At 65.5% G+C, this 25,193-nt stretch overlaps 2 protein-coding genes across 9 annotated transcripts; both read left to right on the forward strand.

Moving 5' to 3' along the window:
- Positions 1 to 1,887: 1,887 nt before the first annotated feature.
- On the forward strand, positions 1,888 to 9,608 carry ADAM15 (ADAM metallopeptidase domain 15). 7 transcript variants are annotated; one of them, XM_072918512.1, is made up of 25 exons: positions 1,888 to 2,055; positions 2,739 to 2,848; positions 3,382 to 3,458; positions 3,718 to 3,796; positions 3,900 to 3,976; positions 4,069 to 4,231; positions 4,302 to 4,364; positions 5,055 to 5,123; positions 5,219 to 5,388; positions 5,463 to 5,547; positions 5,615 to 5,763; positions 5,842 to 6,019; positions 6,154 to 6,246; positions 6,367 to 6,562; positions 6,632 to 6,740; positions 6,813 to 6,963; positions 7,032 to 7,109; positions 7,197 to 7,308; positions 7,402 to 7,540; positions 8,093 to 8,146; positions 8,406 to 8,514; positions 8,701 to 8,769; positions 8,966 to 9,037; positions 9,144 to 9,265; positions 9,482 to 9,608. In XM_072918512.1, exons 1-25 carry the CDS (start codon positions 1,992 to 1,994, stop codon positions 9,507 to 9,509), a joined length of 2,616 nt encoding a protein of 871 aa, XP_072774613.1. In that variant the 5' UTR covers positions 1,888 to 1,991; the 3' UTR covers positions 9,510 to 9,608. The 7 variants fall into 7 exon arrangements, with proteins under 7 accessions (XP_072774613.1, XP_041577030.2, XP_041577029.2 ...); XM_041721096.2 differs by lacking the exon at positions 8,966 to 9,037; XM_041721095.2 differs by lacking the exon at positions 8,701 to 8,769.
- Positions 9,609 to 9,736: 128 nt separating this feature from the next.
- On the forward strand, positions 9,737 to 16,561 carry EFNA4 (ephrin A4). 2 transcript variants are annotated; one of them, XM_030291582.4, is made up of 6 exons: positions 9,737 to 11,680; positions 13,636 to 13,928; positions 15,633 to 15,701; positions 15,809 to 15,868; positions 15,936 to 16,174; positions 16,258 to 16,561. In XM_030291582.4, the coding sequence occupies exons 1-5, from the start codon at positions 11,574 to 11,576 to the stop codon at positions 16,022 to 16,024; spliced, it is 618 nt and encodes a 205-aa protein (XP_030147442.4). In that variant the 5' UTR covers positions 9,737 to 11,573; the 3' UTR covers positions 16,025 to 16,174; positions 16,258 to 16,561. The 2 variants fall into 2 exon arrangements, with proteins under 2 accessions (XP_030147442.4, XP_030147441.4); XM_030291581.4 differs by lacking the exon at positions 9,737 to 11,680 and having other exon boundaries at positions 11,795 to 13,928.
- Positions 16,562 to 25,193: the final 8,632 nt, after the last annotated feature.

The raw sequence follows: 25,193 nt of genomic DNA on the forward strand, positions 1-25,193 counted from the left end.
TAACATGTTCTGCTGCCCTGCCGCAGCTCTGTCCTGCAGGGCAGCGTGTGGGGCTCTGCCCTCAGTGGGATGGTACAAACATTAAATACCAGAAACTACCTGTGCTGGATTTACAATAACGTGCCAATATCTGTCACCTACGTTGGACAGTGTGTCCCCAGCCTGAACCAACAGAAAAATGCCAACACCACAGTGAAACATGGAGGGCATGAAGAAGGAGAAAAAGGACAAGGCACACCCAATTTCCTCCATCTTGTCCCCTTTGGACCCCTAATCTAGAATCCTAAAATTTTCCTTTTGCACCCGTGCCACACTTAATTATTACTTATATCAAACACTCAGAGCTCATCCTGTGAGATTGAAAACTCTTTTCCATGGACAGAGATCACAGCCAGTGTCTCTGGGGGCTCTGTCCAGGGGGGTTCTGACCCCTGAAGGGTCCCAGACCTTCCAGGGCAGCCAGAGGGAAGCCCTGGATTCCCACAGAAATAGTGAACAGTTTGCTCACTGTGGGTTTCACTGGGGATTGACCCCAGCACAGAACTGAAGATCAATCAAATCCCTTGGCTCTGGGTGGGATTGGCCTCTTGCACCCCATTTCAGGAGAACATTTTGGTGAGCCAGATGTGATGGCCACAAAGCCTTGCTTGGATCATCTTCCTGCACCCAGAAACGGAGAATGGGATGGAGCAGGACTCCTGTGGTGTCTCAGAGGGGGGTGGGAGTTTGTGTCTTGGGGTCCTGCAGACCCCAGCCTCCTCCAGGACAGCAGCAATGCAGGCTGCAGCCCCCGTGCATGGCATGAAGTGGGGTCTGTGGGGTGCACTGCCAGGGGTTTGAAAGAAGGTGTCGAGTGGGGTGGAAGTGGGGGGGTCTTCTGTGTGGGAACAGGTGAAAGCTGATAAATAGAGGAAGAGAACTACCATATGTTTCTTTGCTTTAAATAGGCCTTTTCGTGGATGGTAGTGTTTCATAATAAAATCAAAAGTTTCTGTGTGGAAAAAGAGGGGAAAGAAAGCTTCCAAGGAAGCAGCCTCCCTTGACAAGGACCAGTCACTTAGAAGAAAGAAGAAAAAAAAAGACCTGCCACAACCTTTCTCTTAGTCTCCTTACTTCTATCTGGTTTCAAAAAGGTGAAGGTGGGGCTGGGTGGTGTCTGGGTTAGGAGGGTGGGGGTCTCTGCTGTCTGCGATGATGAAGGTGGGGGTCTCCATCGCACGCAGGGGTGTGTGGAGCACGGGCTGGTGTCGGGGGGTGTCTCTGCTGTGATGTGGGGGTCTCTCCTGCCCTGGGGGATGGTGGCAGGGGGCTCTGCCATCCAGGGTGGTGAAGGTGGGGGTCTCCAGCGTACAGGATGATGAAGGAGGGATCTCCAGAGCATGAGATGGTCAAGGTGGGTGCCTCTGCTCTCCCGGGAGGTGAAGGTGGGGGTCTCCAGCGTACAGGATGATGATAGAGGGGGTCTCCAGAGCATGAGATGGTGAAGGTGAGTGCCTCTGCTCTCCCGGGAGGTGAAGGTGGGGGTCTCCAGCGTACAGGATGATGAAGGTGGGGGTCTCCAGCGTACAGGATGATGAAGGAGGGGTCTCCAGAGCATGAGATTATGAAGGTGGGTGCCTCTGCTCTCCCGGGAGGTGAAGGTGGGGATCTCCAGCGTACAGGATGATGAAGGAGGGGTCTCCAGAGCATGAGATGATGAAGGTGGGTGCCTCTGCTCTCCCGGGAGGTGGAGGTGGGGGTCTCCACGCTACGGGATGATGAGGGCAGGGGTCTCGGGATGGGGCGGTAGCAGCACCACCGGGTCCTGACAGCCACCACCATCCCCTCCCGGCGCACACGGAACCACCCCCGCTCCGCCCCGGCCTGGGCGGTGCCGGAGGAGCGGAACGGGACCGCGGGGAAGTCCCGCCCCCGGGCCGGGCCGGGCGGGGTCGGTGCCGGTGCCGGTGCCGGGGCCATGCGCGACGGGAACCGGAGGGGCCACGGGGACGATGGGGCCGCGGCTGCTGCTCGCCGCGGGGCTGCTGCTCGCCGCTGGCACCGGCAGCGCCGCAGGTGAGCGGGGGTCCCGAGCGGAATGGGGGGGTCGGTGAGGAGCGACCGGGGTGGGGACATGGCGGGGATGATACCCAGGGAGCGGCCCGGAGGAGCGGGGTGGGATCGGGAGTTGTAGTCCCTCTGGGAGCTCGTTGTCACCTCCTCAGGATGTCCGGTGTGTCCTCCCGGTGCGCTCGGTGCGCTCCCGGGATGCGCGGTGCGCCCTCCCCGGGATGCGCGGTGCGCCCCCGGTGCCGCGGGTCTGTCCCCGGGCTGGTGGGGCTGTGCAGAGCGGGGTGTGGGTGCTCCCTCCAAACCACATCCCCGGGCCCTGGGCAGGCAGGGGTTCCCCAAAAGCTGGAGGGTCTGAGTCAGCCGAGCCCAGCTCCCAGCCCTGCCCAGTCTCTGTGCTGGTTGTACTGGGCAGCCGGCCGAGGTGATGCAAGGCTTGGCCGAGCAGCCCATCCCATCCTCCTGCAGCCCCCAAACAGGGGGGGTTCCCCACAGGCTGTGCTGGGAGCTGCTGGGAGGTGAATTTGGGGGTCCCTGTCGCTGCTTCCCACCTGTCCTGGGGGGCTGCAGCAGGTGACAATGCCTCGGGTGACCAGACTTTGGTGGGTGACCACGAGGGTCCAGGGTGTGATGGGTGACTGGGAGGGTCTGGGCTGTGCTGGGTGACACAGTGGTGTCACCCTGGGCAGGTGACAGCTCGCAGCAGCAGCAGCACAGTGAGGAATTAGGACACTCCTGGTCTGTGACCCCGTGGGTCCTGTGGGATAACCGGACACTCAGCTTGGCAGAAGCCACCCAGGTGAGCCCCCACCCACATCCCTGGGGTCCCCCACGCTTGTGACAGCGCCTGCACCCTGCCACCTCCCCCCTGCCCTCTTTTCAGTGCCGTGTCCTGGTGCCACATCCCCGGGGCTCCCAGCACCCAGAACTCGCAGTGCCCCACAAGCAGTGGGGAGGGGGCTCTCAGCAGGTCCCCCTTCCCCTCCTGATGCTGGGAGGGACCTTTGTGGGTCGGGGTACCCACCCTGCACCCCTCCCGGGTGGGGTGGAAGGGCCCAGCCCACCCTGCAGCCTCAGGGAGTCTCTCCCATATTTCCGCAGCGCTGCACCGGGCAGGAAGAGCGGGGGGAACGGGGTGGGGGCCCCGCTCGGTCCAACCCCCCTTTCCCCGACACAATGAGGCCGGGAGGGAGGGACGCTTCCTGCGGGCTGGGCAGGGCATCCCTTCCGACCTCTCCCTCCGGGCACGCGCCAGGGCCAGGCGGGTCAGGGTGCGTGGGTGTGGGGCAGCGTGGGTCAGGGGGTGCCCCCTTAACCCCTGGTCTGTGCCAGGGGGGGTTCCCCGCCCGTCTGACAGTGCTGCTGGAGCTGGAGGGGATGCGGCTGCTGCTGGAGCTGGAGCAAAACTGGTGAGACTGTGGCTCAGCAATGTGTGGGATGGGGCTCCCAGACCCATGCAAGGGTGGGGGTCCTCCTGGGACTTGGGGTTCTGCCTCTATCCGTGGGGGTCTCTAATTCCCTCTCTCCATCCATGGCACAGCTGGGGTGGGGGCCCCAGGGTGCACCCACGGCAGGGTGGGAGGTGCTGAGTCCTCCCTTCCTGCCAGGGTGTGCTCAGGGCAGGGTGAGCTGGGGGTTCCCGCTGTGGGTGACACGAGTTTCTGGCAGGGAGCTGGTGCAGGGCACTGGGGCACTGCTCTATTACCTGCCTGACGGCACACAGGTGATCCAGGAGCACAGACAGCAGGTATGGCCTCCAGCATGGCTGTCACCTGTGTCCCCAAGCTGTCCCCGTTCCCCAGGGGGACTCCAGCCTGGGGCTGGATCCTGAGCCCCCTTCCCTGCTGCAGGAGCACTGCTGCTACCGTGGAACAGTGCAGGGCTTCCCCGGCTCCTGGGCCAACCTCTGTGCCTGCACTGGACTCAGGTGAGCCCCCAAGCCCAGCGGTCTGTGAGCCCACTCCCCCTGTGCTGATGATGGGATGGGCTCCACATCCCAGCTCCTCTGTCCTTCCCCAGCGGCCGCCTCTGGCTGTCACACACCAGGAGCTACACGCTGGAGCCGGACACCAGCAGCCCCCCAGGGCAGCACATGGCATCCCACCTTCGGCTGGACCCCCAGAGCTGCAGGCAGGGCGCCCACCCTGGGCCAGAGGCAACAGAGCCGCCCTGGCCACAGAGGGTAGGTCACCCAGGGGTCCTGCCCCACGGGGTGTCCGTGTATCAGCGCTCTGACCCCTCTCTGTCCCCAGGGCAAGCGGGCAGCGGCACAGCAGCGCTTCGTGGAGCTGGTGATGGTGGTGGACCACGCTGCGGTGAGTGCTGGGCTGTCAGAATCTGTGGTATTGGTGATTCTGAGATTGTAGAAAGTCTCTGTCTTTCTGCCCCATTGCCAAAGAAGAAGCCATAATTCGTCTGTGCTGGTTTCAAGGTTTTTTATTCTGTTTATCTCTAACATGTTCTGCTGCCCTGCCGCAGCTCTGTCCTGCAGGGCAGCGTGTGGGGCTCTGCCCTCAGTGGGATGGTACAAACATTAAATACCACAAACTACCTGTGCTGGATTTACAATAACGTGCCAATATCTATCATCTACGTTGGACAGTGTGTCCCCAGCCTAAACCAACAGAAAAATGCCAACACCACAGTGAAACATGGAGGGCATGAAGAAGGAGAAAAAGGACACAACACACCCAATTCCTCCATCTTGTCCCCTCTGAACCCCTAATCTAGAAACCTAAAATTTTACTTTTGTACTCGTGTCACACTTAATTATTACTCTTATCAAACACTCAAAGCTTGTAATTCATCCTGTAAGATTGAAAACTCTTTTCCATGGGCAGAGATCACAGCCAGTGTCTCTGGGGGCTCTGTCCAGGGGGGTTCCTGACCCCTGCCAGGGTCCCAGGGCAGCCAGAGGGAAGCTCTGGATTCCCACACTGGGCAGTGTCCCCACGGCAGGGGCTGCCTTCCCACAGCCCCCCTCTGACCCCTCTTTGTTTCCCCAGTTCCAGCATTACCCCAACCTCCAGCGCCTTCACACGCGCACCCTGGAAATCGCCAACCAGGTGGATGTGGTGAGTCAGTGTCACCTCTGTCCGCCCCAGCCCGGTGCCCGCTGTGCCCTTGCCCTGCAGTGCTGGGGGGGCTCTGACCCCTCTGTGCCCCCCAGTTTTTCCGCCCTCTGGGAGTGCGGGTGGCCCTGCTGGCGGTGGAGGTGTGGAGCGAGGGTGACAAGATCGCGGTGGGCGGCAGCGCCCGGGCGGTGCTGGAGCGGTTCCTGCGCTGGCGCCGGGAGGAGCTGCTGCCCCGGCTGCCGCACGACAACGCCCAGCTCCTGACGTGAGTGGGGGACAGGGTGGGGACAAGGGGACGAGGCCGCAGCAGTCCCCCAACCCCCTGTGCTCTCTCCCCAGTGGTGCCCACTTCGATGATGTCTCAGTGGGGATGTCCACTCAAGCCTCCATGTGTTCCCCCACGCGCTCCGGGGGGGTCAGCATGGTCAGTACCTCTGTCCCCCCACCCCATCCTCCCACCACCTGCATTTTCTGACCCTCCTGTCCCACAGGACCACTCTGTCAGTGTCCTCGTGGTGGCCTCCACCGTGGCCCATCAGCTGGGGCACAACCTGGGCATGCATCACGACAGCGCCGGGCGCCTCTGCGACTGCGGCGACCTCCGCCACGACCGCGGCTGCATCATGGCACCGCCCACGGGGTGAGGGCAGCGGGCAGCCCTTCGGGGTGCTGCGGCCAAGCCCCTTCCTCACCTCACAGCCCCTTCCTCCCTCTGCAGGTTGACACCCGGCTTGAGCTTCAGCAACTGCAGCCGGCAGGACCTGGAGCGCAGCCTGCAGCAGGGCCGGGGCTGGTGCCTCTCCAACATCCCCGAGCCCCAGCTCCTGGCTGGGAGCCCCACCTGCGGGAACCACTTCGTAGAGCTGGGAGAGGAATGCGACTGCGGCCTCAGCGTGGTACGGGGGGCTCTGGGTAGCCCTGGAGCCACCCCGTTTCTCCATGGCTCTGCCCAGGGGTGTCTGGGGTTGGCAGGGTGGTTTCCAGTGCTGGGTGCTGGTGGCACTTGCTGACTGCAGCCCCTCCACCGCAGGAGTGCACAGATCCTTGCTGCAACAGCAGCTCCTGCCAGCTGATGCCAGGGGCTGTGTGTGCCACTGATGACGCCTGCTGTGAGGACTGCCAGGTGTGTGGGGGTGGGCATCCATGCCACGGGCACACCAGGCACTCCTGGTGGTGGGTGAGTCCCCCACTCACCCCTTTTTCTGACCATGTCCCCCCACTCACCCCTTTTTCTGACCCACAGCTGCGCCGTGCTGGCCACGTGTGTCGGGAGCTGCTGGGTGAATGTGACCTGCCCGAGTTCTGTGACGGGGTCTCGCCACGCTGCCCCCCTGACACGTTCCTGCAGGACGGGCAGCCCTGTGCCAGCGGGCGGGCACGCTGCTACAGCGGGACCTGTGCCACCTACGAGGGGCAGTGCCAGCAGCTGCTGGGGCCAGGTAGAGCAGGGCCAGGGTGGGGTGCTGGCAGCTAAGCAGAGGTGCTGAGGGTCTCTGCCCCCGCTGCAGGTGCCAGTCCTGTGTCCAGCTCCTGCATGGCCGCCCTGAACTCAAGAGGGGATGAACGTGGGCACTGCGGGCAGCTCCCCAATGGCTCCTATGTCACTTGCACCCAGCAGTGAGTGAGGTCCCCGTCCTTCTCCATGCCCCCCCTGCCCTGCCCCCTGCCCTGACCCCTCTGTCCCCGCAGGGACACCAGCTGTGGAATGCTGCAGTGCCAGCGTGGCAGCTCCCGTGGGGACAGCCCAGAAGGGGTCTGCCAGGGGACCACCCTGCCCGGGGATGAGGATGTGGCTGATGCGGCCATGGTGCTGCCTGGCACCACCTGTGGCCCCGGGAAGGTGAGCAATGGGGCAAGAGGGAAGGGTCTGGGGGGAATCTCCCAGTGCTGACACCCCATCCCCTACAGGTGTGCCTCCAGCAGCGGTGCCAGAACGTCTCCATGCTGGGTGACCAGCAGTGCCAGAGCAAATGCCATGGGCACGGGGTGAGTGCGGGGCTGGGGAGCGGCCGCTGGCAGCGGGGACCTGCCCCTCAGGAGCTGAGCTGAGCTGAGCTGGTGTCACCCACCCAGGTGTGCAACAACCACGGGCACTGCCACTGTGAGCGGGGCTGGGCCCCCCCAAGCTGTGACAGCCCCGGAGTGGGGGGCAGCCAGGACAGCGGCCCCGCCGGCCTTGAGCGAGGTGAGGGACAGGGCGAGCGCAGAGAATGGGGCATTGTGCGGGTGCCAGGGGGAGGACGGGCACGGCGGGGGCTGACGTGCTGCTCTCCCGCAGAGGGAAGCGCCCTGCCCACGGCCCTGCTGCTGAGCGCGCTGCTGGGGCTGGCGCTGGCGCTGGGGCTGTGCCGTGCCCGCCGTGCCGGCCTGCACAAGCACCTCTGCCAGCTCGGGAAAGGCACCTCCTGCCAGTACAGGTATGGGGGGCACACTGGGGGGCACATCAGGGGTATGTGGGGGGCATGTGGGTGTTGGCACGCGGGTGTTGGCACGCGGGTGTTGGCACGCGGGTGTTGGCACGCTCGCCTCTGCATGCGTGTGCCGAGGCGCACCGGCGTCACGCGGCTGCCACGCTCACCTCTGCATGCGTGTGCCGTGACACACTCACTTCTACACGTGTGTTGTGACTCTGCATGCGTGCTGTGTTGTGCGGGTGGCACGCCGGCCTCTGCACGCGTGTGCCAAGGCACACAGGTGGCACGCGACACCTCTGCATGCATCCTCCGTGCTCGATTCTGCTCATACGTGCTGCAACACACAGGTGGCACGCACGCCTCTGCACGTGGCACGCGGGTGGCACGCTCGATCCTGCATGCGTGTGCCCTGTGAGCACGTGTGTGCAAACGTGTCCCCGCAGTGACCACCCACGTGTGTGTCCCCAGCGCAGGTCACAGCCCCGTCACCCCACATCCCCGCGGCTCCTCTCGCCCCCCAGCCCCGGGCTGAGCCCCCCACTCTTCTCCCCACAGTGCTGAGACCCGGGTGCGGTTCCTGGGTCCCGGAGCCGCAGACGGCTGGAGCGGGTAACGTCACCACCAGCGCCCGGGCGTGGGGCTGTCCCCGAGCCGTCCTGCTTCGCAAGGCCTCCGGTGCTGCGCTCTTCCCCTGGCAGTGCCCGTGGGGTGCGGGGCAGCCCCGGGGTGCGGGGTGTCGCATCTTCCAGCGCCGAGGGGTTCGTTTCTCTTGGGCTTCTGCTGGTGTCGGTGTCGCTCGGTCGCCGTGCGGGGTCCCCCAAGTGCTCAGAGCCAGCAGGGTGGGTCTCATGCCGTGTCTTCCCTGCAGGATCTCACAGCCAGAACCCCAGTTGGGCAGCAGCCAAGGTCCCCCTGCGCGTCCCCGGCCACCGCAGTGGCGTCAGGCCACGGAGCTGCAGGTCATGCACGGCAGCAAGGTGAGGATGGGGGTGCTGGGGTGCCAGCTCAGAGCGTCCCACACGTGGCATCCCACCCATAGCAGCCTGGCACAGCCACTTGGCACAGCCAGGGCTGTGCACTGAGCGGGGGTCTCTGTCTCTGCCTGGCGGGAGGGGGGTCTCCGCATGCTGCATGGCTTGTCCCCCCTCTCCCTCTCTCCGCAGCCGGCTGCCCTCAGCTCAGCCCGGCCTGATCCGCCCTCCCGGCCTCTCCCGCCGGACCCTGTGCCCAAGGTAATGCCCGGGCAGGGGGGGGAGGTATCCCCCAGCCCACCCCGGACCCGCTGCATGTCTGGCTGCGCTCCATCTCTCGGGGACTTGTGACACGGCCGTCCCCAGAACCCCTCCTGCCCAGCGGGAGGCTGGTTCCTGTGCCACCCCACTTGTCCCCCCGCTGTCTCACTGTCCCCCTCTGTCTCTCTCTGCCCAGGCCCCCCCCTCGGACAGGCCGCCCCCCCCCACACGCCCGCTGCCCGCAGACCCTGTGCTGCTGAGCGCTCAGGTAACGCAGCAGCACCTGCGTGTGGGGCAGGAGGGCGACCACCACCCCCTGAGCCCCTTGGGGGGTCAGCACAGCACCCAGCTTTGACACCCCCACGCCTTTACAGCCCCCAGGTCCAGCCAAGCCCCCACCACCACAGCGGCCGCTGCCCTCAGACCCACCGGGCCCATCGGTGCCACGCGGGGAGACCCTCCCTGGGCACCCCTATGTCACCGTGATCCCTGCCCGGTGAGCACGGTGGGACAGCGCAGGGATGGGGGTCCAGGGGGTTTGAGGGGTGCCAGGATGGGGGGCTGCAGAGACCTGGGGGGGGGGTGGGTGTGGAGAAGGGTTAAGCAGGAGAAATGAGGGGCCAGAATAGAAATGAGGGGGTCAGGGCGGGGATGCACAGGGGAAGCTGTGCGGACATCACCCTCACCCCATCACCCTCCCTTCTCTCGCCAGGCCCGCCCCGGCCCCGCCAGAGGCCTGAGCGGCGGGCAGCGAGTGCGCAGCGCTGGATCCGCGGAAAGGCCGGGCCCCGCCGCCCGCTTTTCCTCCCGCCACCTCAATAAAGGCGCTGTGAGCCGCCTCTGCGCTGCCTCCGCCGCACCGGCACCGGGCCCCGGCGATCGGCACCGGGATGGGGGGAGCGGGGCGGAACTACAACTCCCATGAGGCCCCGCGCCGGAAGGGGCTGCGAGCGGCTGCGCCCCCTGGTGGTGACTGCGCGCAGCTGCAGCGGGGGCGGTGTCGGGGGGACACGTGGGCACGGGTGGGGTGAGGGGACACGGGGGGACACGCGTGGGCACGTGTGTGTGTCTGTGTGTGTCTGTGTGTGTCTGTGTGTGTGTATCTGTGTGCGCCAGGGCTGCTCCGTGCCCACACGCGTGTGCCGGAGCTGCCCACTGTGCAGGGACACGCGTGGAGCTGCCACGCGTAGGGGCACACGCGTGTGCCAGAGGTGCCTCGTGGGCTGTAAGGCGTGTGCGGGGGCTCCTGTGCGTTCACAGGCACGCAGGTTTGGCACGGGGGCACACACACACACGTGTGCAAGAGCTGCCAGGTGGGCAAGGACACAGATGTCACACGTGAGTAGGAGCTGTCACACATGAGCACACGCGTGTGCAGGAGCTGCTCTGAGGGCACAGACACACACGTGTGCAAGAGCTGCCAGGTGAGCAGGGACACAGATGTCACACGTGTGTGCAGGAGCTGCTCTAGGGGCACACACACACACACGCGTGTGCAAGAGCTGCCCTAAAGGCTTGGTCACAGGTGTCACACGTGTGTGCAGGAGCTGCTCTGGGGGCACAGACACACACACGTGTGCAAGAGCTGCCAGGTGAGCAGGGACACAGGTGTCACACGTGTGTGCAGGAGCTGTCACACATGAGCACACGTGTGCAAGAGCTGCTTGTGGGCACAGACACGCGTGGGCAGGAGCTGCCCGGTGCTCACACGCGTGTGTAAGAGCTGCCCCGTGGGATCTCCCCGTGCCGGGGCCCCGCAGGGCGCTGCCGGTGCCGGTACCGGTGGGTGCTGATCCCGGTAACGGCGGGGACAAGCGACGCTGCCGGTGCCGGTGCCGGTACCGGGGCGGTGCCAGACGTGCCGCTCGGTGCCGGTGCCAGGGATGCTGTTACCGGGGATGCTGATCCCACGTTCCCGGGGCAGTGTCGGTGCCGGTGCCGGTGGATAGTCACGGTACCCGGTCGCGTCGGACTGGGAGAGGTACCGAGGAGTTGCCAGGGATACCGGTGCCGGTGCCGGTGGATGTTGGCGGTACCGGGGCGTGGCTGCCGATGCCGGCGGCGAGTTACCGGTCCCGGTGCCGGTCCCGGTGTCGGTCCCGGTGCCGGTGGATAGTCACGGTACCGGGTCGTGTCGGACTAGGAGAGGTACCGAGGATGCCGGTGGATGTTGGCGGTACCGGGAGCGCCGGACCGGGGCGTGGCTGCTGATGCCGGCGGCGAGTTACCGGTGCCGGTGCCGGTCCCGGTGCCGGCGGATAGTCACGGTACCGGGTCGTGTCGGACTGGGAGCGGTACCGAGGAGTTACCAGGGATACTGGTCCCGGTGCCGGTGGATAGTCACGGTACCGGGTCGGACTGGGAGAAGTACCGAGGAGTCGCCAGGGATACCGGTGCCGGTGCCGGTGGATGTTGGCGGTACCGGGAGCGCCGGACCGGGGCGTGGCTGCCGATGCCGGCGGCGAGTTACCGGTCCCGGTGGCGGTGCCGGTGCCGGTGGATAGTCACGGTACCGGTTCGTGTCGGACTGGGAGAGGTACCGAGGATGCCGGTGGATGTTGGCGGTACCGGGGCGTGGCTGCTGATGCCGGCGGGGATTTACCGGTCCCGGTGCCGCTCCCGGTGCCGCTCCCGGTGCCGGTGGGTGCCGGTACCGCCCGCCAAGGGTTAATGGCAGTCGGTGAAGTTGCCGGGCGGCGGCGCGGCGGGATTGGCCCGAAGTTGGCGGGGCGGGCCGGGCCGTGCCGAGCCCCGCCGGGCCGCCCCGCCCGCGGCCCCCGCCGCCCCCCGCCGCCGGCGGAGCCATGCGCCCCGCGCCGCTGCTCGGGCTCCTGCTCTGGGCACCGCTGCTCTGGGCGCCGCCGGTGCGCGGCTTCCGCCACGGCGTCCACTGGAACGGCAGCAACCCCAGGTACCGCCACCGCCGCCGCCTTTGTACGCCCCGGGCCCCGCCGAGCCCCGGGCCCCACCGAGCCCCGGGCCCCACCGAGCCACGGGACGGGTGGGGAGGGGCGGTGGGTGGTGGGATTCGGGGGGGCGGGGCTGCTGGTCACCGGGCTACCGGGCTCCCGTGGGGGAGCACCTCCCGGTGGGACCGGGCATCCCCGACAGCAGCGAGCGCACAGGTAATGCCGAGCAGGAGGGTGGACCCCGGTGCGCCGAGCCCCCCGGGCATCCCCGGTGGTGCCGCCGGTGGTACCGAGCCCCGGTGGTACCGAGCCCCGGTGGTACCGAGCCCCGGTGGTACCGCCGGTGGTACCGAGCCCCGGTGGTACCGAGCCCCGGTGGTACCGAGACCCGGTGGTACCGAGCCCCCGGGCATCCCCACCGGCACCCCGGTGGTACCGAGCCCCGGTGGTACCGAGCCCCAGTGGTACTGAGCCACTGGGCATCCCCACCGGCACCGAGCCCCGGTGGTACCGCCGGTGGTACCGAGCCCCGGTGGTACCGAGCCCCGGTGGTACCGAGCCCCCGGGCAGCCCTGGCATTGTGCAGCGGGTGAGCACCCCCGGGGATGCTGAGCTCTGAGCAGCACCGGGCACCTCCGGTGGTACCGGGCCCTGGGCACTACAGAGCCGGTGAGTGCCCCAGCCGGTACCGACCCCCGGGTGCCCACGGGGGGCACTGAGCCCTGAGCGGTCCCGGTGACACCGAGCCGCTGGGCATCCCTGGGTGCCACCAGCGGGCACACCTGGGTGCTGCTTAGCCCCAGGCACTGCTGGTGGCACCGAGCCCCGGGTGGCATCAGCTGGTGAGTCTCCCTCAGTGGCACCAAGCTCTGGGTGTTCCCACAGCAGTGGGCAGCTCTGGTTGCCCCGAGGCCAGCGGGCACTGCTGGTGGCACCAACCCTTGGTAGCACCAACCCTTGGTGGCACCAACCCTTGGTGGCACCAACTGGTGCTGCCGATCTGCCGGTGGTACCCACCTGAATGCCTTTGGTAGCGCTGAACTCTCGTGGCATCAAGCTGGTGGGTGGCACTGCCAGGGCTGTGGGTTTCCATGGCAAATGTCCCCTCTGGTGGGGGCCACTCCAGCCCCACACCCCCCACCGGTGCTGCCCGTGGGTTTGGCTGTCACCAGCAGGCCAAGCTCTGTTTCCATCCCTCTTCCCAACCTCCTCCATTTTAGGTATTTCCCAGCTTGGGGCTCCTCAGGGAGCAGGAGGCAGGGTCAGGATCCTGAGGCCTCCTCCGTGGAGGTTCTGTGCTCTGCTGGACGGGGCAGACTGGCACACTGGGCACGGCTGGGGGCACAGGCACACCTTGCTCCATCCTGCAGATGGGGGAGGCGAGACCCCACCACCCATGGGTGCCCCACTGCTGGGTCAGGCCATGCCAGGCCCCGTCCCCACATCCCTCGGCCCTGCCCAGGCCCGTCCCAGCCAGCGTCACCCGTGGGATGCTCTGAGTCAGCAGGAGTGTGCTCCATCCTGCCCTGGGGGAGCCCCCGGCCTGAGTGGGGTGTCGGGGGTACCAACCCACCCTTACCAGCGCTGCCAACCTGGTGATGAATATTCTGGGGCCGAGATCTGCCTGCCAGCCCCTCTTTTCCACACGTGTGCCCGTTCATGTGTGTGCACACGCGTGTGCCTTGCACGGCTGATCCACCCCGACCTGACCGTGAGCTGGTGGCATCCCCCGGGCTGGGCTCCATCCCCTGCCCACCCGGTGCCCGTGGTGAGGGGCTTTGTGCCCGCCCAGCGTGGCTCTCCAAACCCCCTGGACCGCCGTGGCCATGCCCATTCAGCTCCAGCTATGGTGGTTTTTTGGGCAAAACCCAACTCCCTGCTCTGCCAGGGCAGCAGGGCACCCCTCCCATGCCACCCCTCCCATGGCACCCCTCCCATGGGACCTCCTGCCCCACAGGTTCCTGCGGGACGACTACTCCATCCAGGTGGCCATCAATGACTACCTGGACATCTACTGCCCGCACTACGAGGGCACGGTGCCCGCCGGCCGGGCAGAGACCTTCACGCTCTTCATGGTGGACCGGGAGGGTTATCGTGGCTGCTACGAGACCCCCGGTGCCTTCAAGCGTTGGGAGTGCAACCGGCCCCGGGCGCCCTTCGGGCCCGTCCGATTCTCCGAGAAAATCCAGAGGTTCACCCCCTTCTCGCTCGGCTTCGAGTTCCAGCCTGGAGAGACCTACTACTACATCTGTGAGTCACCTCGGGGTGCTGGGTGCTGTCCCCGGGGTCTGAAGGTGTCAGGGGGGCTTGAGTGTAGCTCCCCAGGTTGGGGGGTCAGCAGGATCCCCGTGGAAATGAGTTTAGGGTGTATGGGGGGTCAGGGTACAGCCAGGATGTCTCTGAGGGGTTCTGGATGATGCCAGGGGTGAGGGGCAGGAGGCTCTGGGTGTCCCAAGGGTGGGGGCACAAGGGGATGGGGATGCAGGGGGTGACTGGATGCTCTGGGGTGGGGGATTTGTGGAAATGTGGGGTGCAGAGGGGTTCTGGATGCCCTGGGGTGGGGGATTCATGGAAGTGTGGGGTGCAGAGGGGTTCTGGATGCCCTGGGGTGGGGGATTCATGGAGGTGTGGGGTGCAGAGGGGTTCTGGATGCCCTGGGACGGGGGATTTGTGGAGGTGTGGGGTGCAGAGGGGTTCTGGATGCCCTGGGGTGGGGGATTTGTGGAAATGTTGCCCTGGGGTGGGGGATTCGTGCAGGTGTGGGGTGCAGAGGGGTTCTGGATGCCCTGGGGTGGGGGATTCATGGAGGTGTGGGGTGCAGAGGGGTTCTGGATGCCCTGGGGTGGGGGATTCGTGGAAGTGTGGGGTGCAGAGGGGTTCTGGATGTCCTGGGGTGGGGGATTCATGGAGGTGTGGGGTGCAGACGGGTTCTGGATGCCCTGGGGTGGGGGATTCATCCAGGTGTGGGGTGCAGAGGGGTTCTGGATGCCCCTGGAGGGCAGCACAAGTGGATCAGGGTTAAAAGGGTTTCTGGGTGCCCGTGAAGGGGGGCACAAGGGGATCAGGGTGCATGGGTGGGGTCTGGATGCCCTGGGGTGGGGGATATGTGGGGAGGTGGGGTGCAGGGGCTGTCTGGGTGCTCTGGGGTGGGGGCATGAGGGATTAGGGTACCCCCGTTTCGGGGTGCAGGGGCCATCTGGGTGCTCCGGGGTGGGGGCATGAGGGGTCGGGGTGCCTCTGGTTCAGGGTGCCCGGGTTGGGGGTGCCCCGGTTGGGGGTGCAGGGTGTATTTGGATGCCCCTGTTGGGGGTGCAGGGTGTATTTGGGTGCCCGGTGGGGGGTGCCCGGGTTGGGGGTGCCCCACTTGGGGGGCAGGGTGCATTTGGGTGCCCGGGTTGGGGTGCAGGGTGTATTTGGGTGCCCGGTTTGGGGGTACCCCGGGTGGGGGGCTCAGGGTGGTCTCTGCGCTCTCGGGGGTGGGCGCGCCGTGCCCGGTTCCACCGGGAGGGGGCGCCACCGGGCCGCGCGGAGCCGCCGCCGGGGGTCCCGGGGGGGTCCCGGGTGGGTCCCGGGTGGGTCCCGGCGGGTCTCGGTGGGTCCCGGGGGGTCCCGGGGGGGTCCCGGGGGGTCCCGGCGGGGTCCCGGCGGGGTCCCGGGGGGTCCCGGCGGGGTCCCGGGGGGTCCCGGGTGGATCCCGGGGGGGTCCCGGTGGGTCCCGGGGGGTCCCTGGGGGGGTCCCGGGTGGGTCCCGGTGGGTCCCGGTGGGTCCCGGGGGGGTCCCGGGTGGGTCCCGGGGGGGTCCCGGGGGGGTCCCGGTGGGTCCCGGTGGGTCCCGGGTGGGTCCCGGTGGATCCCGGGGGGTCCCGGGGGGGTCCCGGGTGGGTCCCGGGGGGGTCCCGGGGGGGTCCCGGTGCCGCCGCACCGGAGCCGGTCCCCGCTGACCCCCCCGCCCAGCCGTGCCCAGCCCCGAGAGCGCCGGACGATGCCTGAAGCTGCGCGTCACCGTCTGCTGCCGAGGCACCAGTGAGTCCGGCTGGGGTGGGGGGGCGCACCCCAAAACTCGGGGGGCGGCTCCGAGTAACCCCCGGCAGCCGTTCCCTGACCACGGTGGGGCTGTTTTTATTTTCCAGCGGCAGAGCCGGTGACGGAGGTGCCAAATTCGCAGCCCCGAGGGCGCGGGGGCCCCGACGGTGAGTACCGGAGCGGGTTTGGGATGCCGGGCTCGCCTCGCCCTGACCGCCGCTTCTTCCCCGGTAGATGTGGCTCCTGCCCGGGGCTCCGCGCCCCCATCGCAGCCCTACAAGCCGTGCCTGCCTCTGGTGCTCCTGGCCCTGCTCTGGATCTGACCCCGGCGTTGCCCCTGGTGAGGGATGGGCTCCTCTGCCCCTTTCCTCCCAGCCACCCCCCACCCCGAGCCCGTGGGGCAGCCCCAGGCCATGACCCGCCCGCTGGACCTCCGCAAAGCCGAGCCGGGGCCGGGAGCTCCGGGCTGGAAGGTGAGGGGCAGCGGGGGCTGTGGGGCCGTGGGTGCTGCCCTGAAGCATCCCTGCATCCCTGGCCGGGGTTGTTTCCCTCTCAGGGCCGTCACTCGCCGCTGGCATCGTCACCGGGATTGCCACGAGTCCTGGCGTTGGCATTGCCACCCCACCAACGCCTGCTCTGCCCCACGGCCATCACCTCATCTCGTGCCTTTCCCCACGGACCCCCACCCCGGGGCCCAGGGACCCCCGGAACGGGGCAGCAGCTCCGATGGCGGCATCCGCTGCCGTGTCCTCCTCCAGCGAGGACACGCTGATCTGTCTTCTGGGAAGACGCTTTCCTCCGTGCCCTCGGTTTGGTTTTAACCCTTGGTAGTGACTGAGCAATACAATATTTGCAAGATCGCTGTGCCCCGGCTGTGTGGACCCCTGTGCCCCCCGTGCCCGCATCAGTGCCAGGGTGGCTCCTCCAGGGTGTCCCTGCCCCTCTCTCCCTGCACACCCTTCATGGCCGAGGGTTTAATTGCAGCAGTTTGATATTGAGTCGTCAGCTCCTGTCACCGGAGAGCTTTAATTACAGACTGTAATTAACACCTGGTGGTGGGATGAGCGCTGGGACAGGGGGTGAGGGGGCAGTGGACTCGGGGGTCCCAGCCAGGCACCCTGGTCCCTCCTGCCACCTTTGGGTGCGGTTGGGGTGCCCTCAGAGCACCACTCTCTGTCCATCTCTCCATGTGCTACGCACCCCATGAGATGCCAAAAATGGGGAGATTTGGGGAGCTGCAGGGCTGATCCCATGGCACAGCCGTGTCCTTGTCACAGTCACGGCTCTGCCACATTCCCAGGCCTGCCAACCGGTGGGAGATTCCCTGGTGCTCTCAGCCCCCCATCCATGAGTTCTGCCCCCCACTTTGCCCTCCTGAGGGGCTCCTGAGGGGTCCAACTCCCCTCGGGGCCGCCTGCAGCGGGGCCCCCCATCCCCTCGCCGCGCAGGCGTTGCCGGCCGCCTGCCGCAGTGGTGCCGGGCACGTCAGACAGGTTTTATGGCTTCTGGGAGAAAGAAGCTGCTTGGCAAGAGGCTGAGAGAAAGCATCGACCGTGCTGCTCCCCTCCCCCAGCTCGGCTGCCTGCCCTTCCCCCACTGCACCCCATCCTGCACCCCGCCCTGCCCCATCCCCGGGGGGACACAGGCTGCTAGAGCACAGAGGGGCACCTCCTGTGGGACCCCACCCTCCCCAGGAGGGGGTGAGACCATCTGGGGGATGTCGCACCCAAGGGACCCCGTGTAGGATGCTGGATGGGGCATCCCCCAAATTACCCACCTGTGGGGGTGCTGGGGGGTGGTGGTACCTGTGGGAGTGATGTGTGAGGATTTCAGGGGTGATGGTGACTTGTGGGACCCCCGTGCAGGGATTCCAGGGGTGATGGTGACTTGTGGGACCCCCATGCCAGGATTCCAGGGGACAGCCATGCCCTTTGGGACCCCCATGCCAGGATTCCAGGGCACAGCCATGCCCTGTGAGATCTCCATGCCAGGATTCCAAGGTGCATCCATGCCCTGCAGGACCCCCATGCCAGGATTCCAGGGGACAGCCATGCCCTGTGGGACCCCCATGCAGGGATCCCAGAGCACCACCATGCCCTCCAGGACCCCCATACAGAGATGCTGGGTGGGGACATCCCCCAAAGAGCCCCATAGAACGATGCTGGGGGACAACTGTGCCCTGGAGAACCCCTGTACAGGGATGTTTTTGGGCTATTTCTTGCAGGAACCCATGCAGGAATTCCAGAAGGGGACTGCCCATTGCAGCACCCCTTCCCCAGACCCCCACAAGGCTGAGGAGTCCCTGTGGGTGCTAAGTCTGGGCCCTGCCCTTGAGCCAGCGTTGTTTGGTATGCAGGAGCTGCCACCAGCTTCAAATCCCATCGACTTCCAATGAGCAATGCCATCAATAACGGCTAATTGATGGCGCGGCCGCTCCAAATCAGATTCCCCGTCCCCTGAATCCAATTGATGGCTCCGCACCCCGCAGCCGCCGCGGCAGAAATTGAATCTATTCAAGGAATGGGCTCCATTAGCCCATCCCTTCTGTCTCGCCACCCCTACCCCCCTCCCGGTGCCACCTACACCAGCTGGGGTGCCCGTGGGGTGAGGATGTGGGGTGTCCCAGGTGGGTGGGAGTTAAACCTTCAGAAAGTGGGAAGGAAAAATTTATCAGCTGGAACAACAAGTGATGGGAAATGGTAATAGCAGCACGGAGATGGAGAGCAGGATAAAGAACCCGGTCGTGCCAGGAGCAAGGAGGGAGCATGGCATGGCTGTGCCCACCATGGCCTGGCTCGCTGTCACCACAGGGATGAGCCTGGCACTAGGATGAGCCTGATGGGCACAGCCCCTTTATCTCTGTGGCGTTCCCACTCCTGGCATCAGATCCCCCACCCAACCCTGCCGTGCCCCAAACCCCCCTCAACACCCCAGCACGGGGCACTGCAGCCACCCCAGAGCAGCCCTAGGACACACAGGGGACATGGGGGACACAGGACACACCCCAATGACTGAAAGGGGGGAGCAGAGCCCCCCAAGGCCGTGGGGCCCATCCCTGCCTGCTTCCCATGGGCAAAGGGCAACGGTGGCAGCGCCCACTGAGAGCTGTGGAGAGCATCCCGGAGATGGGAAATGGCTCTGTGTCACCATGGAAACGGGGCCAGCGGCTCGACACGCCGAGGGGACACCCGTGACGAGGGGACACGCGTGCTGAGGGGCACACTGAGCCCTGAGGAGTGGGGCATGACGGACTGGACAGTGGGACTCTGAGGCCAAACCACAGCGCCCATCACCCACCTCAGACCGGCTCCCTCGGTACCTGGCAGCCACGGGGGTGCCACCTCTGTGATGCCACCTCTGTGATGCCACCGGGCATCTGCAGAGCAGCAGAGCCATGCTGGGCATGGGGTGAGGGGGCTGGAGTGGCTGTTCCCCGAGCAGCCGCCTCATGATGAGCATCGTCAAGGTTATCATCGAGCAAAAACACTCAGCGGGGTTGGAGGGAGCCGGTCTGTGTCGCTTAATTAACCGGAGCTGCACACACGGAGCACCGAGCCCGCTCTGCCATAGCAATGAGGGGGCTGGCATGGCACAGCAGGGGTTGGCACGTCCCACCTGCCAGCAGCAGGCGGGCATCGAGGTTTGTGTCCTCTCCTGGGGTCAGGGTGGCAGTTGGCGTGGCGGGGAGGGTCACTGGGGTGTGACACAGCTGGCACTGGTGGGTGTGCCCGTGTGGCATCACTATTGTCCATGTCTGTGTCCGTCTGTCCTGTCATTCCTGTGGCTTTGCATGTGCTGGAGCACACCTCGGTGTGATGTAATCCTGCTGGACAATAATCCTGCTGGGTCAGGAGAGGGATGGGCAGGAGCTGCCCTTGCTGCCAGCGCTGCTTGGACCTGCCGCAGACTGAGGGTCTGCATGGTCCCCGTGCTGGGACAACCTCTGCACCCTGGGGAGGATGATTAGGACTTTAATGGGTGCAAATGCCATGAGGCATCACCCCAGCACAGTGCTGCTGTCTCCAGGGCAGCCAGGCAGTGGGGGCAGAGGCTGCCCACCCACAGCAGCACCACCCAAGGGTGCCCGAGTGGATGCTGAGGTGCCCCGTGCCAGGGTGTCACCAGGCTGGCACCACCTGTGCTGCCACCCGGCCTCTCTGGGCATATCCACGGGGAGGATGGTGGAGGTGGAGGGGACCCTGCTCCCCACATCCACCGACCTGCCCTGTGCTCCTCATCCTCACGCTGCTAATGAGCTTCCCTGGCAAAGAGCTCGTTAGCCACGGCATCTGGGCACCTCCTCAGGTCCCTGTGGTCCCAGAACAGGGACAGGGACCAGCAGCTGGCAGGACTGGTCAGTGTGGCCAGAGAAAAGTGCAGCACCGGTGGGTGGATGCTCTGAATTATTGAGCAACACCTGCATGGGGGGCACGGGGCATGGCAGCCCACCTAGCCCAGATGGAGCAGCTGGGCACTGCCAGGCTGCAGGGACACTGCACCCACCCAGGCTCCTCTGCCAGCCCCTCGGGTGGTGATTGCCAGCAGCACAGGGCACCCCACACATGCCAGCACCTCTTGGGCTCTCCTGGCTATCCCTGGCAGTGCCAGCACCACCTCCTGCCCACCACCCACCTCCCATCCCCTGGCCAGCAGCACAAGCCTGGGGCAACTGCAGCCAGTGGAGGGAACCCCCATTTTCACCCCAGCCCCTCTCATGAGCCATTTCCATTGTGGAAACCCCCCCCCACCCCGTGCCTTCACTTGCCTCAGCCCTGATGAATATTTCAGGCCCTGAAATCTCCTGTGCCTGCACGCTCAGCCCCAGGCCCCCACTGCCCCCTCAGATTATTCACTCCTTTGTTTCCCTGAGCTTCTGCCCAGCAGCACGGGCAGGGGCACGGTGTCACCCTGCCCTTCTCCTCAGGGACGGTCACCCGTGGGCTGGAATGGGATGGGAGTGGGCTGTTCACGAAGGGGCAGGTGGGCACTGCTGGTGGTAGAGCCAGGACATCCCCACAGTGCCAAGGATGGTTCCTAGGATGGTTCCAAGCCCATCCCCAGCCCTCATTTCAGCCTGAGGGACTGCAGGTCCCTGGTGCCATCACCTGCAGGGGCAGGGCAGGAGGATGGGGACAACATAGAGTGCAGCACATCGTGGATCAGTCCCTGGCACCTCCCAGTTCAATGCCATCTCCGCCAGTGCTTCCAGATGCTGCTTGTGGCGTGATGTGTGTGCGGTGGGAGCAGGATATCGATGCTGCTTGTCACTCCTTCATCAGCTTAACGTCACTTACCCACCACCAGACACCTCACAGGGGACACCAGGGATGAGCAGAGCATGTCCCAGGCCAGTGGGGAGCCATGTGCTGCGGCTGGCAGCCACAAACCCATCTCTGTGTCCTTGTCCCTTCCCCAGAGAGCTGTGGCTGCACGGGGCCGTGTGCCAACCCTGCTTTACCCAAACCTCCCACCTGGCACGGCCCTCACACCTCCAGCACATCCACGCCGTGGTGGTGGCAGAGCAGCAGGGGCATGGAGTGAGGCCTGGGTGATATTGGAGTGATCTTGAGGCCAGGAGGGAGGTTTGCCATGCTGGAGGAGAGGAGAGGAGCCAACTGAGTCACCCAGAGCCGGCTGCTGACTCAGGTGCTTCCTGCCAGGTAACCTCCGCCGCCGGCTGTGGGCTGCTGGGACAGAGGATGTGGCACAGGGGACAGACTGGCACAGCCTGGCACACCAATCCAGCCCCCAGGGTGGGTTAAACCACGAGTGTGCATGGCTGTGCTGCATCTTGTGGCCACCTGATTCTACCTGGGACCACCTTAGGACAGGCTGCTGGCCGTGGGAGCCACGAGGAGCTGGTGGCTCACACCTCCCACCCGCCACCTCTGGGTGCCCACGCGGCCAGGGTGGGTGAGGTTTGGCACGGCTGGTGGAGCCGGGGTTCCGGCAAACAGGCGCCTGGCTGCCAGGGCAGGAACCCTGCAGCTTCCTCCCCGTGGGGCTGGGAACCACGCACGCCTTCATCCAGCAGGAAGCTGATTTCCTCTGGCGGCCCTGGCACTGCCGCCTGGCACCGCTGCTCCCTCGCTGGTGGCTGTGGTGGCAAATAACCCTCCTCTGCGAGCCCACAGAATCCAGCTCCATGTAAATTAACTCTGTTAATTAAGGGATTTCTCCCATGTCCCTCTGAGCAGCAAGGCTTGCTCAGGTGCCTCTGCCTGGACCTGTGGCTCACCAAGGAGTTGTCCACCCATCTTCACCACCCAGCCCAAGGAAGTCCCCCAGGATTCCTCCAGAGTTGGGTCTTCCCCCATCTCCCTGAGACCAGGAAAGGCTCAAACCCTGTGCCCTCCTCGAGGCGATGCCCGCCCGGCGCTCATCACAGCGCAACCATCCGTGAGGCTTCATTCAAATTTAACGACTGACTCGGGATATAAAAGGGAAGGGGCAGTGAGGAGCAGGGCTGGGAGGCAGTGGGCACAGCTGAGTGTGCCCCAGGAGTGCCATACCCATGCCCAAACACCGGCGTGTGGTTGTGAGGTGCTGCTCCAAATGCTGCCGGGAGAAGCTGGCAGGAGCCAGGACTGTTCATCTCCACGTGGCCACGCCAGCGCTGCCAGCTCCTCGAGCCAGGCCATCCTCCCTGCGTGTTTTTGGCTTGTTCTTGCCGTGTCTGGCTGGACGTGTGCCGGCACCCGGCTCCCGCGGGCGGGTCGGGAGCCCTGAGCTCAGCGCGTTGGGCCCCGCTAGGTGTGGCTGGTGAATATTTCATGCCCGCGTTCACCGAGCCCTTTCTTGGTTACACTCCTGCCTCCTCCCCGCGCTCTCACCGTGTTTATTTATTTAATGAATTATTTATCGGCTCCCCTCTCGCTCGGCTGGGCGATGCCCCCCTCCCCACACTCCCCCAGCCCGGCGCGATGATTTATTGAATGCTCTGCTCTGCGGTTGCGACATTCTGTCACAGGAAGCCGCGGTTAAATATTAACCCAGGCGGGCCAAACGGGTCCCGTGCCCGCCGGGCACCCGGTGGTGCTCATGGGTGCCAGCTGGGAGGCTTTCCCAAAAAGCTGCTGGTCCTTGTGGCAGGCCCAGCGTGGAGCAGGGAAGAAGAGCTGCTCTGTACTCAGCTCTGGACAGCTCAAGGCCGCACATCCCCCTGCTGAAGCCACCAAGCTGTGTCCCCAACCACCCCACCACAGCCGCCACATCCCATTGTGCCAAAATCCCGCTGATCCCCCTCTCCGTGTGTCATTCCAGGAGTAATTCCCGGTGGTGCTGACACCTGCACACACCGCGATGCTCCGGGGATGTTTTACCCCCCCATGGGTGCCTTCATCCCCACCGGAGCCTTTGGGGTGTCCCTCCGTGGGGGTGTCGTGGCGGGGGGACCCCCGTGGCGCGGGTGCTGACGGCGGTGCTGCGTTGCCATGAGCAGGGGGGGTTTCCATGTGGAGGTGGGTGTTGCCATGGGTTTGCCGAGCCGAAGCGTTTCCATGGTGGCAGCGCGGCGCTCTGGGTCCTCCCAGAGGTGTGCAGCGCCCAGGGATGGCACCGCTGTCACCTCAGTAAAGCCACCTCAGTAAAGCCACCCCCTGCAGCCCCCCAGCTCCCACCCGCAGGCAGACAGAGCCTTTTCCACGTGTTGTGTTTTCTTCACTTCACTTCTTCGGATGAATAATTAATAGAGGCTTTTTTGGTCCTCCGGGCCTTTCCGCTGGCCCCCTCCCCCTTCCTGGCAGGGCTCCAGCAAGGGGTTTGGGCTCCCAGTGCCACCAGTATGGATGGGGAATGGGGGCTGGGGCACAGCCCTGCTGTGGGTATCGCAGCAGTGGCTCTCCACAGTGCTGGGTGGGACCAGGGGCTCTGCCCATCATCATCCTCCTTGTCCCCTCCATACCCTGGGGCAGCACCCACATGGCTAAATGGACCCTGAAAAGAAATGGGGTGGCTCTCCTCCCACACTGAGCTCCTCCCAAAATCCTGGGGAGCCAGGAGACCCCCAAAACTCAGGCTGAGAGTCACCAGGCCCACTGGGGACGTGGGGAGGTGACATCTGGCACCGCACCACCCTGGCCACGCTCACCACGCCAGCGAGATAGCTCCTGGCAGGAGCAGCTCAGGCCGGCTCAGCAAGCCCAGCCACAGTTTTGGGAAGCTCCTGGTTTCATTCAGAAGCTCCTCAAGGCTGCCAAAGCTCCGGGTGATGCATGACGCCGGCGCTGCCGGGGCAGAGGCCGCCGGGTCGGTACTGGAGGCTCCACGTGGGAGCGGGGAGAGAAATGAGTGTGCCCAGTGAGATGTGTGTGCCCAGTGAGCTGAGTGTGCTCTGTGAGCTGAGCTGAGTGTGCCCTGTGAGCTGAGTGTGCCCAGTGAGCTGAGTGTGCCCAGTGAGCTGAGTGTGCCCAGTGAGCTGAGTGTGCCCAGTGAGCTGAGTGTGCCCTGTGAGCTGAGCTGAGCTGAGTGTGCCCTGTGAGCTGAGTGTGCCCTGTGAGCTGAGTGTGCTCAGTGAGCTGAGTGTGCCCAGTGAGCTGAGTGTGCCCTGTGAGCTGAGCTGAGTGTGCCCTGTGAGCTGAGTGTGCCCGGTGAGCTGTGTGTGCCCAGTGAGCTGAGCTGAGTGTGCCCTGTGAGCTGAGTGTGCCCCGTGAGCTGAGCTGAGTGTGCCCTGTGAGCTGAGCTGAGTGTGCCTGGTGAGCTGAGTGTGCCCGGTGAGCTGTGTGTGCCCAGTGAGCTGAGTGTGCCCAGTGAGCTGAGCTGAGTGTGCCCTGTGAGCTGAGCTGAGTGTGCCCCGTGAGCTGAGTGTGCCTGATCAGCTGTGTGTGCCCAGTGAGCTGAGTGTGCCCAGTGAGCTGAGTGTGCCCAGTGAGCTGAGTGTTCTCAGTGAGCTGTGTGTGCCCGGTGAGCTGAGTGTGCCCCGTGAGCTGAGCTGAGTGTGCCCAGTGAGCTGAGTGTGCCCCGTGAGCTGAGCTGAGTGTGCCCTGTGAGCTGAGTGTGCCCAGTGAGCTGAGCTGAGTGTGCCCAGTGAGCTGAGTGTGCCCTGTGAGCTGAGTGTGCCCTGTGAGCTGAGCTGAGTGTGCCCAATGAGCTGAGCTGAGTGTGCCCGGTAATCTGTGCATGCCCACGCCGGTGCGAGCGTGCCCATGCGTGCACACGTGTGCCAGGGTGCCTGGCACTCAGCTCTGCCAGGCAGCTGCGAAGGGATCTCACTGAGGACGGGCAGTGGGTTCTGACCCTCAGCTCGACCCCCACATCCCCCGTGGCTCCCCCCAGGGACCCCCACCCCACGAACCCGTGGGGAGTGGGAAGAACAAGGGCCTGGCCGTGGGGGTGGGCACTCGGCCAAGCGCAGGCGGCACAGCCTGGCACTGTCTGCGTTCCGTGTGACCCCCATGGCACTGGCAGCAGCACCCTGAGGACCCTCGGGGGTCCTGAGCCCCCACCCACGGCTCCCTCAGCAGCACAGACCCACGGGGGTCCTGATGCCCCAAA

Source organism: Taeniopygia guttata, chromosome 25 (genome assembly GCF_048771995.1).
Source record: "Taeniopygia guttata chromosome 25, bTaeGut7.mat, whole genome shotgun sequence".
NCBI lineage: Eukaryota > Metazoa > Chordata > Aves > Passeriformes > Estrildidae > Taeniopygia > Taeniopygia guttata.